At 35.1% G+C, this 15391-nt stretch overlaps 1 protein-coding gene across 1 annotated transcript in view; it reads left to right on the top strand.

The window, feature by feature from the left end:
- Positions 1 to 15391, top strand: part of DOK6 (docking protein 6) — a 268991-nt gene that overhangs the window by 221789 nt on the left and 31811 nt on the right. The window contains exon 7 of the mRNA XM_086609178.1: positions 1858 to 1975. Coding sequence (XP_086465304.1) covers positions 1858 to 1975 — 118 coding nt within the window. The remainder of the gene's footprint in view (positions 1 to 1857; positions 1976 to 15391) is intronic.

Genomic DNA, 15391 nt, shown 5'->3' with positions numbered 1-15391 from the left:
CAGGCAGGAACTAATCACCTCAGATCAGGAATAGTGACATAACTTTAACCACTTCAACTCTGTCCATGGATTTACCTTTGAGATAATGTACCAGAGCCAAAGTGGTTCTCTTTCTAGGAATTATTTTTTTCAGAATGTATGCTAATAAAAACTTTTGCCTATTGCCTCAAGACTAGAATTTACCTTTCAGGTGAAGAAATTATGAGGAAATCATCTGTATATGGATTACATGATTTTATTTATTTTTCTTACTCAACAATGTTACCCGTGCTATACTAACATGGTAAGATAACTTAGAAGCTTTGTTATTGCCCTGATCTTCACAGTAAAGGAAATTCTCTGCATCAATAAACTCTAAATTCTGATGTCTCCCTGAAAATGTAATTCCTCTGACAAAGATTCTGGACTTTTTTTAATGTTTCTGTGAGTTCTTTACTTGATATTGAATAGTTTCCTGTGATGATCCACACCACTGACAAATGAAATGTAATATTTAGTTATAAATGAGCAAAAAAGACATTAGCTGTAGACAGAACGTAATTTTGATGGCAATCCTCAAGAAAACAACAATGGAAGTAATTACAATAGATTTATCTGAAGCAAAGTATCTGCCACACATCAGTGCGTATTAATAGTAAAAAATGAAATAATTGTAGATCTTTGGTTGGATACTGTCTCTAAAAGAGGGAGGGTTTTTGTTACAGAGTAACATGAGTTTGTACAGATAAAAATGACTTTTTTAATTTGGCGTTATGATTCTGAAAGAGGAATCCCTCGGGGTTAATAATTCGCCTGCAGTAAACGATTCAAACCTTCAATACCTTCTGCTCTGTAGCTGGACTCACTGAAAATGTGGGTTTCTACCACTCTCACCATCCTGGTGCCACTCCTGAAATTAAGGGTTTTTTTCACTCTAAATCTTCAGAAATAATTGATGGTTCAGTGTTGATCTTTCCAGATATCCCCTGAAGAAATGACATGCTCCACAGCATCATTGCAATTTTTTAGATCCCACACATTACTGATCACTTTTTATATCCTGTAAAGCCAGAGATACAAAAGTTTTGCACATATTGCTGTCTTTTGTTCTGGAGAGACAAAGCGTAAGTTATATGGATATATCCAAAGAGATTGTCAGGATTCACAATCCTCCATAATGCTTTTTTTTCTATAGCCTGGCCTTGTCTTTCACTCACAGCTGGAGTGCATTGGAGATAGAGCTCTCTTTAATAAAGTTTACATTCCTCTTGACAGGTTTCTGTGCCGTAGCTTTTGAGCACGGACAGTTATCATCTAATTCACGTTTTCGGTTACAGGAAGTCCCCTGGCCTGGGAACATTTGCTCTTGAGGCTGTAGCCTGCTACTGGAGATGAGATGCCTCCACTTGAATGGAGGATTAGGGGATTAATGACTAATTCTCTGCTGGTTGTCTCAGATTCGCTCTTAGCATCTTTCTGTGTATTGAACCCAATATTTAGATTAAATGACCAAAAAAAAATGTGATTGTAGAGGGGTTCAAGATTTCAGGCATATACTAATCCATTATTATCTAAAGTTAAAGAAGAAAATAACAAAATCCTGGCAGCAACAAGAACAGCTGTAGATAAATAGGGACATACTTCTATGCCCTAATATTAACCTGTGCTAATGAACCTCTGTAACAAAATATACTTTTGCAGCTTTTTCCTGGGCATTCACAGTGCTGATACTTGTAACAAAGTTTAAATGATAATATAAAACCTGAGGTAATTCAGGAAATAGTATCTTCATAACAACATCGGTTCAATTTACAGTTTTCATATTATCTATCAAGTATGGTTATGTGATCTTCCATTTGTGTTTGCTTTGGTTTTTAGCTCCAGACCAGTCTGTCTGAACCAATGACATTATCCAAGTCGATCTCACTTCCTCGTAGTGCATATTGGCATCATATCACCCGGCAGAACAGCGTTGGAGAAATCTACAGTTTACAAGGCAAGTTCCTTATGAATAAATGCCATGACCATTAGCTTCTTTCCATTTGACCAGAATTCATGCAAATTGGTTTTCAGTTGAACTGTTTTTTTTCCTCTCCATTTCATTTTATCAATTGTCAGGAACCTCAGCAGGATTCCCAAATTTACATAAAACAGGTTTCTTTTGGTCGTTTTGTAAACTAATGGTGAAAGTTATTCCTAGAATCACCACATAAAGCTGGATAGACAATTTGGCTCAATGTAGCTTACAAGTAGCTAATGAATGTCAGGTTGTTTTAGTATTTTCTTCCAATAAGATTGTGTATGTATTTTGGCAACCTCAGGGTGCCCAATTAAAACTACATAAAGTGGCCGTATGAGCTGCAAGATTAAAACAAAATAATTCTAGGAATAGGATCTATTCTTGGTGAATTTACTAGGCGAATCATATATATGAATGGCAGATTGGACTAACTTACAGCCCTTCTGTATATACGTATCATCTTTTTCTGTCTCCAGTTCTCTTTGATATGTTTAGATTCAAGCTATTCCCTTAAGACTTTAAATGCTATAATTAACATAACATGATGATGATGATGATGATGATGATAATGATTCACTGCTTTTAAGCTGAAATTGATTTGTATCTTTTAGGAAATTGAAATTATTCTTACATTTTAAATGTAGACCTTTTATTTAATAGCATTCTTTTCACTTTTAAAAAATAACCTATCATAGGCATACTCCTTTGTATTATTTGGAAAGGGCTTAAGGATTTTATTTCACTTCTCTCTTAATAATTTGTTTGCATAAGCAATTTACATTTAGATAGGAGGATAGAAACTGCTCACAAACAAGAGTACTCAATGCAAGAAAACATATTACATGCTTTCATGAAAATAAGTGGTCTAGTATATAGATGTAAGACATGAAGTGTTATGTTTTGTAAATTATCACATAAATTAAAATTAGCAAGTGACCTGTGAATTCAGTGGGTGACTCATTAAAGCTTACAGCATTTGTTTCCCGTCATTCCCCATACAACAAAGACAAAGCAAATTTCTAATCATGCTTATGGTCTTACAGTTAAATAACAGTAATGCAAAAAAAGAAAATAACCTTCCACAAGTTGCTTGTGAAAAAAATTTGTGCTTGTAGATCACCTTAAAATATTCATCATATCACTGATATTTTTTCATGAACACAATAAAAATAAAAAAAATGTTAATTTGTAGAGACATTACAGTTTCTCTTCTTATGTTTTTGTTGGATCTTTCCCTCTGGCAAAAGGATAGTAAACGTGTTATGATATACATGAAGTGAGATAAATGTATGGGACATTGTTCATTCTCTGCAATCTTTTATTTCTTATAAATGGCCTTTGCAATAAAGGAAAGCAAAACTTGATACATTAAGTAATAGTTTAATATCTATTCCAAATGGCTTTGCAAGAGGCAACATATTGGAAGTATATTATTAAAAATGCAAGAATTTTACTTTTTGGAAGTATGCAGATTTTATTCACACTTCCGCTGAAACATGGGACTAATATTTCAGAACTTGAGTTCTATTTCTCTTACATGTACTGTGATGATTGAAACTTGAGAAAGTGTAGCTGATTTCAAGAGAGACTAGTTCAATTTTATCTGTGGGCTAAGAAATGCATCCAGAAGACAGTTTTGTCTCCATCTGGTTACAAAACTTTTACATGCAAGAATATTATTCATTATTTGTAGGGAAGACCTCTTTGAACTTTCTGCTGCCATGACTAATTAAAGGCAATGTATTTGTACCGAAGCTTAAGAAAGTGCAAAGTATATCCTTTCCTCTTAATATCTGTTCATACTGGTAGTCTTTGCACAGCAGAGATCTGCTGGTTGTCAAAGCATCAGCCCACAGATGCTTCATATATGTGGGTGGAAGGTGGGTAGCGAGGAGGTAGATTGCAAGCATCACTTCAACCTTCACCTTAGTGCAGCAGCCAGCTGAGAGGAGCTGTTGCAGAAGGAAAAATCACTTGCTGCCTCTGTGATCTCCTCTGAGCTTAAAAAGGTATATTACACCTTCAGAGAGGAGACTTCTTTAGAAAATAATCCATAAAACTCAGTTCTGCATCTCATGTGTATTTACAACAAAGCTTTTTACATTCAAGAAAAGAATGTGAAAATTCCGCAATTCCTCTGAATATCTCACACGCTCTAAAATGAAATAACTAGAGTGGTGTCTACCTATATTCAGATTACTCTCAATATCAGTAAAGTAAAAGCCGAACTCACTCTGAAGTATGGTGTAAAATGTTTCCATAATGGCAATTATTTCAAACTTGCAGTCTGAAGTGACTAGAATTTAATTAATAACGGCTGGTGATGTATAAGGAGAAATGAATAAGTTCTTGTACTACCTTAGATAAATTACCTCTTCAGGAGTTATTGAGCAGTCAAATTTAACTTAATTAGTAGTGTGAGTTGATCTGATAATGAATATACTGTAGAGTAAGAAGGTAGGAGGTTGTGTGGTTCTCTTTTTTTAAAGGCTACATTTCAGATTCGAAAAGGCAATTCAATAAATGGGTATTGGGTTTATCATCCTCCATCTGCCCATGAAAACACGTACATGTAAAGACTTGAAAAGATTAAAACATAGAATATTAGTTCTAAAGGAACACAGGTTTGACAAAATACCCTAAAATGAGGTGGGCTGGTTTCTCTCTTTATACAGCTTTTCTTCCATTTTTGTCGTCTTTGCACTCTTTCAGTTCTTGATTGCACTGCTAAGATAAAAGTAGCAATTTAGTTGTCTAATTAATCTTGTCAATACGGACAACTTGGTGGCTGGCTCTTACCAATGACAGCACATCACTACCGGGATTCATTTCAAATTTTACAGTATAATGCTACAGGTCTGACAGAGTTTCCATCCATGATCTGCAGCCTTGGTAGAGGGTGGGGTGGAAGCCTCATTAGCTGACACAGTGATGCCCTTTCAGCTCTGTGCATTGTCTCTCCTCTCCGTCTGATGTGACATCGGGCATGTGGCAAGCCCCTCCGCTGCACAAGAAAGAGAAAAGGGGAATTGCTGCCACAACAGTAAACAGCACAAAGTTTTTACAGCCATCAGGTTAAATTCCAATCTAAACTTCTGTGTTGGAATGATTTCACTTAAAATCCCAACTGATACCCATGGCTTTACAAATTACAGCGCCTGTTTCTAAACTGCGCATATTAATAATCCAGATCTTGCCTCTAATTACAATTCGGAAATTAAATAGTGCACTCTATGATTTTTATCATAGTTTAAGTAACAGAGGAAAAAGGAAAAGAAAAACCTTATACACAATTTTTAGTGCATACATAAGACTTAAATAAATTGGACATTTTCATTAATCATAGACAGCTTTGTGAAGAATTAGAGCCCAACATAAGATAAATTTTAATTGATATGTTATGCTTTCCCATACATAAGAATTTACAAAACCACAAATATTACAAGTCAAGAGCAACCTTGTGAACTGAAGTCATGGTTAAAGAGAAAAATACAAGTACAAAAGCCCTGTAAGCATGAAAAAAAGTTACCCTGTATGTATCCTCATAACTCATTGTTTTATCGTTATTACCTGGCATGTGATTTAGCACTTTTTCACAAGATACTAAAAATTGAGAAACAAAGCACATATCTTTTTAGGCAGCAAAAGACAGTAGACACCGTTAATGCATGATATATTTTAAAATTTTGCATTTGGAGGTTTAAATTTGTTTAAGATGTAAAAAGGATTGCAGATTGAATTTTCAACTACCTGAAACTTAGTGCTGTACTTCTTACTCCAGAGAATTTACAAATTTTAAACACAGTCAGTTTGTATATTATTAAACAAATAAGGCCCAATAAAATTTTGGTATGGAAACCTGCCTTAGCTTTTTGTATTGTAGTTATGGAAATCCCTGAGGAAATTATGTTCGGAAAATCTAATCATGATCTGGCCTTTCTCCAAGAAATTCAAAATTAAGAATCACTTTCAATCACTCCTGTTGCATTTGAGTCTGGTTTGTGTTCCTTATTTGGACTATGGTTTTGCCAGCCGTACTCAAAGTGATGAACACCTACCCACATGAGCAATCCTATTCATTTCTATGAGAGTACTCATGTGAAGGAACGTGTAGGAATTACACCAGTAAGATCTTACATGTTTTCCTCTTGAAGAGAACAGTAATGTTTTTTTTTCCAGAGTGAATTGCTGATCACAATTTGCTCATCACGAGTGCTTTTTTGCTCTTATCACAAATGCTTACCACATTTTGTTGTAAACCTATAACAAAGTAATTAAATTGCACTGAAGAATACTAAGATGCCTGCAAAGAGTTACAGTCTCACGTTTTTGAACTTAGTGAGGAATTTCGAGAAACAAAACTAAAGCCCTCAGTGAGACAGGACTTAAGCTGAAAGCATCACTTAAGCTTGTAAGTACATGTCAAAATAAAAAACACAGAGCAGTAAAAACTGGCCTCTATGAAGTCTGTAGGAATTTTGCCATTGATACACTTGTCTTTTGTATTTCACACTAAAGATGCAAGAAAAATAAATCTGCTTTTGTAAATCAGAATGGAAACTCTGTCTCCCCCTTGGTCTCGTAAGCAAGCTTGCATTGCCCCTTGTCTTTTGGCCTTCCTTCTTGGGTGAGAACTCACCTTTCTCTTGTTTTTTAATAAATTTTAAGTAGAATAACACACAGTGTTAACCCATTCAGCTAAAAGGTTTTGTAAGTAAAAGGGAGACAAAGTCATACACAAATGATTTCTATCAGCTTCATAAGTTTCAGGCCTTTTCAAAGTAGAGGGTCTGATATGTCATTAAAAATAACCGGAGATATTGAAGTTGCTAAATATTTAGAAGGATTTGAATCATCCTCTTCAACCCTCCCTAGGCTAATGCTGCAGGAATTTCTGATATAGGCTTCTGCATTTTTCTGCATATTAAAGTATGTAAAATGAATTGGAGGACATTTGTCATTTTGGCATTTCCATTGTTTGTTCATATGCCCAGCAATAGAGTACAGAATCCATTTCCCCATCTAATATTGATGCCAGAATAATGTGAATGACATAATATGTTAGAATATATCTGTTATGTAAACCTGATCACTCAGTAATGTTTCACTAAGTGTCTACCAGCAGCTAAAGCTGAAATGCTTTATAGCCTGCCACTTTCCCATTTCCTTTGCTGAATCTCATCAGGACTTTCACATTAGTAAATGAAGTCTATAAAATTTGAAGTATGAATAAAGGACAACTGAAATAAGATACTTACTGAATAGAAACCACGTGAGAGCTACGTTATTTAAAATGACTGTATTTTGTGGCTTCTCAAGTCTTATGCAGTAGATTTGATCCTTTTGAGCTTTGAAATTCTGTGCATCGCTAGACTGATTTTTAAGTGGCATACTGGAAATGGGAAGTGTCTTACTCAGAAATTAGTAAAGAAAAACCTCATTTTGTTCAACAGTGATTGCTATTGCTAATTAAGAGCATTACTGACAAGCTCTAAAGAGTATCTTGGCACATTCCCTTTCATTCTGATGAATGGTTGCTGAGGTAAGAGATTCTTACGGTTATGAGCCGTGAAAAATAGGGAGAAAAGCCAAAAAAGATTAATAAAGCATATTCTGTTGTCAAATTCAGAAGTTCTGATTTCGTTTAAGTCCTGTGTTATGATGCCCTTTCTCTCAGAATATGGTCCTCCAATGAGATCACTTGTCAGTGAGGTTACTCTGTGCTAGACCAGAAAGCACAGAAGTCACTGTAATCTCAAGATGAGACTACAACTGAAAGCCCAAACAGTGTAAGAGCAGCTAATTGTCTGATTGCCTCCTCTCTCCTCCAAAAACCAATAAATGTAAGTTCTTCAGTGCAAACGACATGAACTCTTAGTTATAAATCTCTTTTTATGCCTTATCTTAATGACCATGAATATGTGATGACACTAGCTTGTCACTCACTGTTAGAGTGAGAAGCAAAACACGCTTTGCCCCTAGCACAACCAAAACCAGGAATCTTTACCCTGAAAAGTTAGCTTAAGACTAACTACAGTTATGCCACAGTCATTTGATCTCTCTGCTGTATTGCAAAATTCAAGGAACTGCATTGTATCATGAGAGCTGTAGTTCTGTGAAAGAATACGTGCAGTGGGAGAGTAGGGATAACCAGCTCCGTGGATGCAAACTGTTGGCTGGTACTGGATTGCCTGAACAAGAAAGGTTTGCTATCTTATATCAGAGAGAAAATTGAAATACTGGTCAAAAGTCAATTTTGTGAAAACTGCTTTTTTCTGTTAAATAATTTCACCAATAAATCTAGACTACTTTAGCTATGACTATCTTATTTTGTGTGAAGTATGTTATCACAGTTAAAATCAAAAAGATTGTCAGTTCGTTTTTGTAATGTCAAACAAATTGAAATATTTCTTTGCTGAGAAACCAGATTTTCTAGTCAAATTCTTACTCGAAATCATGGATACTTTAAACTGTCTTTAAAACAATTTGGGGTGAGGGACAGTCTGCATATTTGTGAAAAAAAATACTGGGCAAAAAGAAGCATTTTCTTCAGTATCTAATTGCAGGAACTTTATACTTTTTCTTTCAATAATTATTTTTAAATAAAGTACAAATTATTGAAATTGACACTTCTATAGAAAGTATTCACAAAATATTTTATAATCTAGAAACAATGTAAGTTTGGAAAATAGACTGTATAATGGGAAGAGTGGGGGGATGTTAATACTATCAGCTTTGCCAACAGTACTAAGGAAAGAAGCCAAGCCCAAGGATTTCAAGTGCAATACAAGTGATTGTATTCTACTTTAAGTAGAAGAAAGATCCACCCCCTTCACATTCTAATGTTCAGGAGATAAATAACATCATATAAATATATATTTAGCTGCTTGTCTGAAGTGACAGAACATCGATCTAACTGCTTGTTAATTGGTTATTATGAAGTTTAAAATATATTTGTTATAGAAAGAGTATCCTATGATCTCAAATACATTAAACTTAAGTTTCTGTAAGGTTGTCTTATATGTGGACCTCACTTTACTAATATGCAACAATATTATGGTGACAATATTTGTGGCATATGACATACAGTCTGTTGTTAGTACAGAACTATTTATTTTCATAGTAAGGCAAATTTAAGCACAGGGTTCATCCTACCTAGTATGTTCAATTTAATCGAGCCATAAGAATATGTTTTTAATAACTCCATAGTGAAATCTAGCTGTGCAGAACTGATTAAAAATCATAATATTATTTAGTAGAGAAAAAAAAAGAAATGTTCAAAAAAATCTCAGTTCATCTTTCATTCTCTGTTTGTTCAAAGAAGCCTTTTCATCTTGGTGAAATGCTGCCAACTTTTTATTTGATCAAAATGATGCATTGTAAGAAATGAAGATAAATTTCACAGAAGTAAGAACTGTGAATAGCTATAGGAATTTCCTCCCAATGCAGAGTTAACAAGATTTCCACAAAGTGAAAGTTTTTCGTCTTTTCCAAAATTGAAGTCTGCCAACTCCTTGTTGTTCCATGTTTGAATACTAGAAGTGAATTTGCTGTTTAGCTGCTGGATATTTGTTTATCCTTCAAAATTCTTTAAGGTGTCTTTTGGGAAGGGATTTTAATCAAAGGTTCGTTGCCCTGAGTTTAAGAAAACATGAAATATTCTGTTATAAAGCTATATAGAAGGAAGGAAAATGCAATACAAGGCTGGGAGAGAAATAAGAGAGAAAGCACTTGGTAGAAACTGGAGTTTCATGCTCTGGAATTTACATTACAAATATCAAAGGCTCTCTCCTTCCCTACCTCTAACAAAAAAAGTCCACATGAGGATTCAGCGCAGGGTAGCAGAGCAGTGTACCATAAAGCCATGCCTGTCCTAGCTAGAGACAGTAGAGGTGAGGTCCTAAGTGGAATGTGAGGCTTTTCACTGTTCGGCAGCAAATGCCTTAATTACAGAGTGAGGATGAAATGAAAAGATCCTTACTACTCTCTTTAGTGACTCGTATTTCATTATTGTCACTAGGCCAAGTTTACCTACAGAGGGACTGTGCCATATAGTTATTTTCTCTGACTTGGTAGTGCATGTGACATCATGTGGCATGGGTGGTTGTGTTCCCAGCAGTGTCCTGTCTCCTCCTGTGTGTAGTAGTGCCATCCTTCAGCATCTTCTCTCTGTCTCTTGACCTCCTTGGACTATCATCCCCACTGAGGGTAGAAAGCAGAGTCTTGTCCAACCCACCTCTGTCCCTGGGGATAACCCTTGGTGGCGGCTGCCATTGCCAGTAATGAGCCTCCTTTTTTCTCTCAGAACTGTGTTGAGCCATGTATAGCCACCGCGGGCTGTTCCCAAATCTGCTTGGTATGAGCTCAACTAGAGTCAACTTACTTATAGCTGCTATTATGCACTCAAAGTAAAGCATCTACTTTATTAATTGAATACTTAGCTGAGATTTAGCTAGTTATGCACTGGTGTGTTTTCGACCTACAGAAGACACATGACTAGTTAGTTGTATCTATACAACTGTTCTTATTTTTTCTGAATGAAATATAATTAAAAGAGGATTTTAATCAGTTGTTTGGCTTCAGCTTCCTAAAAGAATGCTCTTCCTCTGGCTTACAACATTGCTCATTGTTCTTGCATTTCACTAATTAAGTGTTTAAATGCTATCGGTTTTATTCTTTTCTGTACTGTAGTTCTGTAAAATTGTCATTACTGGGTATGGTTCTTTTTCAAGGAAGTTAGTGAAACCGCATGAAGCAAGGTTTCCTTTTTACCTCATTTTGCCACTTTTCCACACATCGTGTAAATAGATAACAAAGAATGTTTTCTTCTTAAATACCTATTACACAAATGCCAGAGTAGCATTTCTATGTCCATACACTTACCTACTTTTTTTCTAAAGTATGAACAAGTCTTTTTTTTTAATAAGCTTTCTGCATGCTATCTTAGGGTGTCTAATGAGAAGTTGTCAGATTTCCTAGTTTCTTGGTCATGGACTGATGGCATCAAACCAGGAAAACAGGTACCCAAATGTGCTTTCTATCTCCTCTCTTCATATGTGGACATCCCAGGTTTTGGGAATTTTCAAAAGTAATGTCATTTCTGAAAGTACAGTTCAGAGCCTGCTTACATAAGTGTTGAAGCTTAAATTTCCGTTTGAAAAAGCCTATTCTCGTCGTAACGGTTATAAATGCAGCGTCCATTTAAATGATTGATTATTGACAGACTGGCCACTTGTTTTTATCTGTTATTGTTGTTATACTGTTCCAGGATGTCTCAGCAGGTTTGCAAGGCTTCTGTTTGTAAGATGACAGTCCAAAAATTCATCACCAAACATTTGATGTCACAAGCACTTAAGACGGAAAAGATAACCTGATCTGGGTTAGGAAGTGGAAATATATTTCATTCTTTCTTGTCAACTGTCTCATTATTCCCCATTTATCAGAGTAGGTATTTAATTCTGAGAAATAGCTCAGTAAGTTTTCATCCCTTTCATGCCTCTTATAGAAACACTTTCCTCTGATTATGTGCATTTTGGTTTAAGTGTCAATCTATTGTAGTGCTTTTCCATGAATCTGTTTGTGAAGAGTCTTGTTTTTCTCCTTACCCTCATCATATAATAACTAAGACAACCCATTTTTAACAAAGAAATAAGGGGCGGGGGAGGGAGGAATGACATAGGGCCAGGGGTGGCAAATACTGAACATCATCTGGACCAGTGTGTGATTTTTCAGTTATAATCTATACTGGTTTGTATGTATTTGTGCCCACAAAATTCTTACAACTTCTAGACCATAGGTCTTCTGTTCATCTAGTGTAAGAATGAGGAAAAGGGATTTTTCTGGAGCCTCTTTACCACTTTATACTCTTTTCTGATTTGCTGGTCAGCATTTCAAAGCAAAGAACTTCTCCATCTTATACTCATGGATTAGACCAGCACCAAGGTGTCTTAGGACTGAGGAAAAATAAAGAAAGGCTCAATATGCCTCTTCACATACTCTTATTACCTTAGTTGCACTTCAAAACTTGTGTCAAACAGTAGGAATGAGTCATAAATTTTGCAGTGGTGTTTATTGTGCAATAAAATACCAAAGAGGGGGACAATTTAAGCTGTTACGCTCAAGGTGTGACTGGTTTTTGCTTATGCTGCAGTAAATCAGGAATGTTGCCAGGGACATGAATGACATTATGCTAGTACTTAACTCCTATGAAAAGGGAAAATGTATAGAAAATTGGAGTAGTATCATTCCTATGAAAATAAGATACTTACACATTTTCCTTATTTAAATATTCAAAACCATGCAAGACACAAAAGAAAATCCTCATAACTAGACAAGAAAGAGAAGTTAATTTGCTATTAAGGCACTGGTCCTCAGCTGTTGCAAGTCATCTTTGCTCATGGAAAAAGCTAAATTCTGCTGACGTAGGCAACATGAAAAACTTTCCCTGTAACTCATGTCCACAGATCACTGTAGCATAAACAGGACTCCCACTTTTGAGCATTTCTTCAGTGGCCCATGTAATTATGTAGAGCCTTTTGACTGAAGTTAATCTTTATTCCGATAGTCATGGATTGCTGTTAGATTTTTACACAGTGATGCACATGCATTTTGTATGATAAAATATCTGCACATTTTCTTTGGTCTTAAAAGTCTTCTATACGAAAGAGATTTCTTTTTCTTATTTTTTTACATTGATGTGATTAGACAAAAAAAAAAAAAAGCTGAGAATATCATTGCAACTGTGGAAATGGTTTAATAAAACCTTCTCAGTATCATCACATAGCCTGAATTGTCCCAACACACATACTGTTGCAGTATGGGTTCATACCTAGAGAATGGGTCCCTACCATTACACTGTCAGTAAAGCAATATTCGACCTAAACAGTAGGGGAATGATGATGCCCTTATCTCCCTGAAAACAGCCTTTAGTCAGTAGGAGCTCTAAAGCCAAACTCTGTGCCTTGCTGCTTGAAAGTATTTTTTATCCAGAAGTGATAGACAGGATTAGCTTTGAAGCCTGTTTCTGCTGACCTCAGAGGAGTAAATTACCTTGCTCTTAGAGGAAGTATGACTCACCGTCTGACTGTTTGCACAGCATTTGCAGTTTTAACCTGCCCGGGGAAAAATCACTGAAATCTGACAATTATTGTGGCATCTCTCATCTAACAGCCAAGCATTGCTCTTCGACAATGATGCTAGAAGTGTATGTACAATTTTAGTACATACTGTTCGAAATTTGTTGTTTCTTGAAGTGGCCACTGAAGCCATTAACCCATCACGAGAATTTTTCCTGAGAGAAAATTATTCCGAATTAGTTCATGCGGCTTTATTTTAAATGGAAATATGTATATGTATTTCGCTTACACAAATATAAGAATGAAGTTTTTCCAAATAGTTACAGGTGGATTTTTTTTTCTGGAGTTTCACTAACAGAAGCTCAATACAAAACTAATGGATATGAATGTATCAGTCATTCCCCAAATATCACATACAAAAATGATGTTTAAATGATGTTTTTAAACCTAGAAAGTGAATAAGCAAACAAGAAAGTATTATGCAGATCAAAGTGAAATATGATTGTAGATAAGATGTACATATTAAGACAAACCATGTTATAAAATTATCATTTCAGCATGATGAGTTTCATATCTTGTCATACATTACATTTGGGTGCATTGTTGTAACAAAGATGTTATTTCTATGTGAAGTCTCTTCTAAACTGTGTAGCTAAAATATATCAAGATATTCCAGATCCTGAATATGTACATTATATATCTTGTAAATTATATATTCAGTTCTAAATAGCTGCAAACTTGAATCTGACTCACATATAGATATTTTTCCTCACAGAAGTGTGTGTTATCAACAATACCATTTAGTGGAAAATTGGAGTTAAACAGGAAACCATGTTACCTTTCATATTTTTTATATATTTTTATCAGACTTCACAGATGTAAAATACAGGATACTGTAAATCTCCTTATACCTTCTGTGTTTTTTATCAGTTGCCCACTATACATCAGATTTCTGTTTAAATACTTTCTCACTTCTTTTCTATGTAACGTTGTTTCATTTCTCATAGATTATAATACACTTATTCCCTATTATTCAAGTGTCTACGATATGCAAATAGTTGGTGACAATTAGGTCCAGTAGTCCTGATTATGTGACAGAACAAAATGAGTGCCAGATCTCAATCTGTTATAGATCAGCATAGCTCTGCTAAAGAGATCTCCAAGTGTGTTTGCTAAAGAGATTTATACTTCTATTCTTACCCTACATAATATATCGGAAATGTTCGTCTCACCACAGTTAGGTGTTCTTTATATGTTATTTTCTGTATATGTACTATCTGCTGTCATAAATAAAATAGTTAATAGTTATCATTTTAATGTGCTAAAAATATTTTTCATTTTAAACTTGTTCTAGTCATCCTAAAGTTTCCTTTGCTTAGCAGATGGATTTATGTTTTGTTTGTTCTGTATGCCAAACTAAGACTTAAATTTTTTATGTTGGCATTATGGCTATGTGCAAAACAGTATCATTGGTATTTGTTGTGCACTAGTGACTGTGGAAAGTGTAATAGACACATATACTGCCACGTGATAGCTGGAAGCCTCTTGCCTAAGGACAAGCACTTCAGGCACAAAGACAAAGACAGACATTTTCTGATCAGGATGTTCACAATGAAAGAATTATCATTACTGCAATATTGCCATTAGACTGAAATGCAGATGCCTTTGACAAGAGTTTTCTATTAGGTGATAGGCAATTCAGGTCTTTTGTATTCACTATGGCCATCAGTACACTGAAAAATTAAGTGAAGGAGCAAGATAAAAGTCTACTGAGTAGTCCACATCCAATAATATTAATGAGTATTATGTTGAAAAACTTCATATCTCCAAGTACTAATTTAATGAAAGATATTTGTGGTTGCTTTTTTTTACTTGCTCATTTTTAATAGTAGAATCCCTGCATGGATTTGGATGCACAACTTAGAGATATAAATTATTCTGAGCGGTAGAAGTGTCCTGATTAAAATGTTGCCTTGTTTGCTTATGATCCTCTTGATGCATGGGATAAGACTGTGATTTGACAAAACAATAAATCCAGTTTGAAAGTGCCTGCTGCTTGATAAGGAATGCCATGGCTATGTCATTCGGAATGCTGAACTGGCACAAATTCATTAAATCAGTTTGAATTTGTTAAAAATATTTTGATAGGGAGATTTGTGAAGGCAAAATTATAACAAATTAGATATAATTTGAACTTTATATTAAATCAGGTATTGTATGTTCTCACTTATTCAGCATAAACAAGCTCGTGTTCCAAGGCCTGATCTAGATTCAGTCTGTATGATCGAATGATGCACCTGTGCCTCACTGATATCAT

The sequence above is a fragment of the Tauraco erythrolophus genome, chromosome 3, assembly GCF_009769465.1.
Source record: "Tauraco erythrolophus isolate bTauEry1 chromosome 3, bTauEry1.pri, whole genome shotgun sequence".
NCBI lineage: Eukaryota > Metazoa > Chordata > Aves > Musophagiformes > Musophagidae > Tauraco > Tauraco erythrolophus.
The sequence above is the reverse complement of the archived record's forward strand: the minus strand, read 5'-3'. Positions and strand labels throughout refer to the sequence as shown.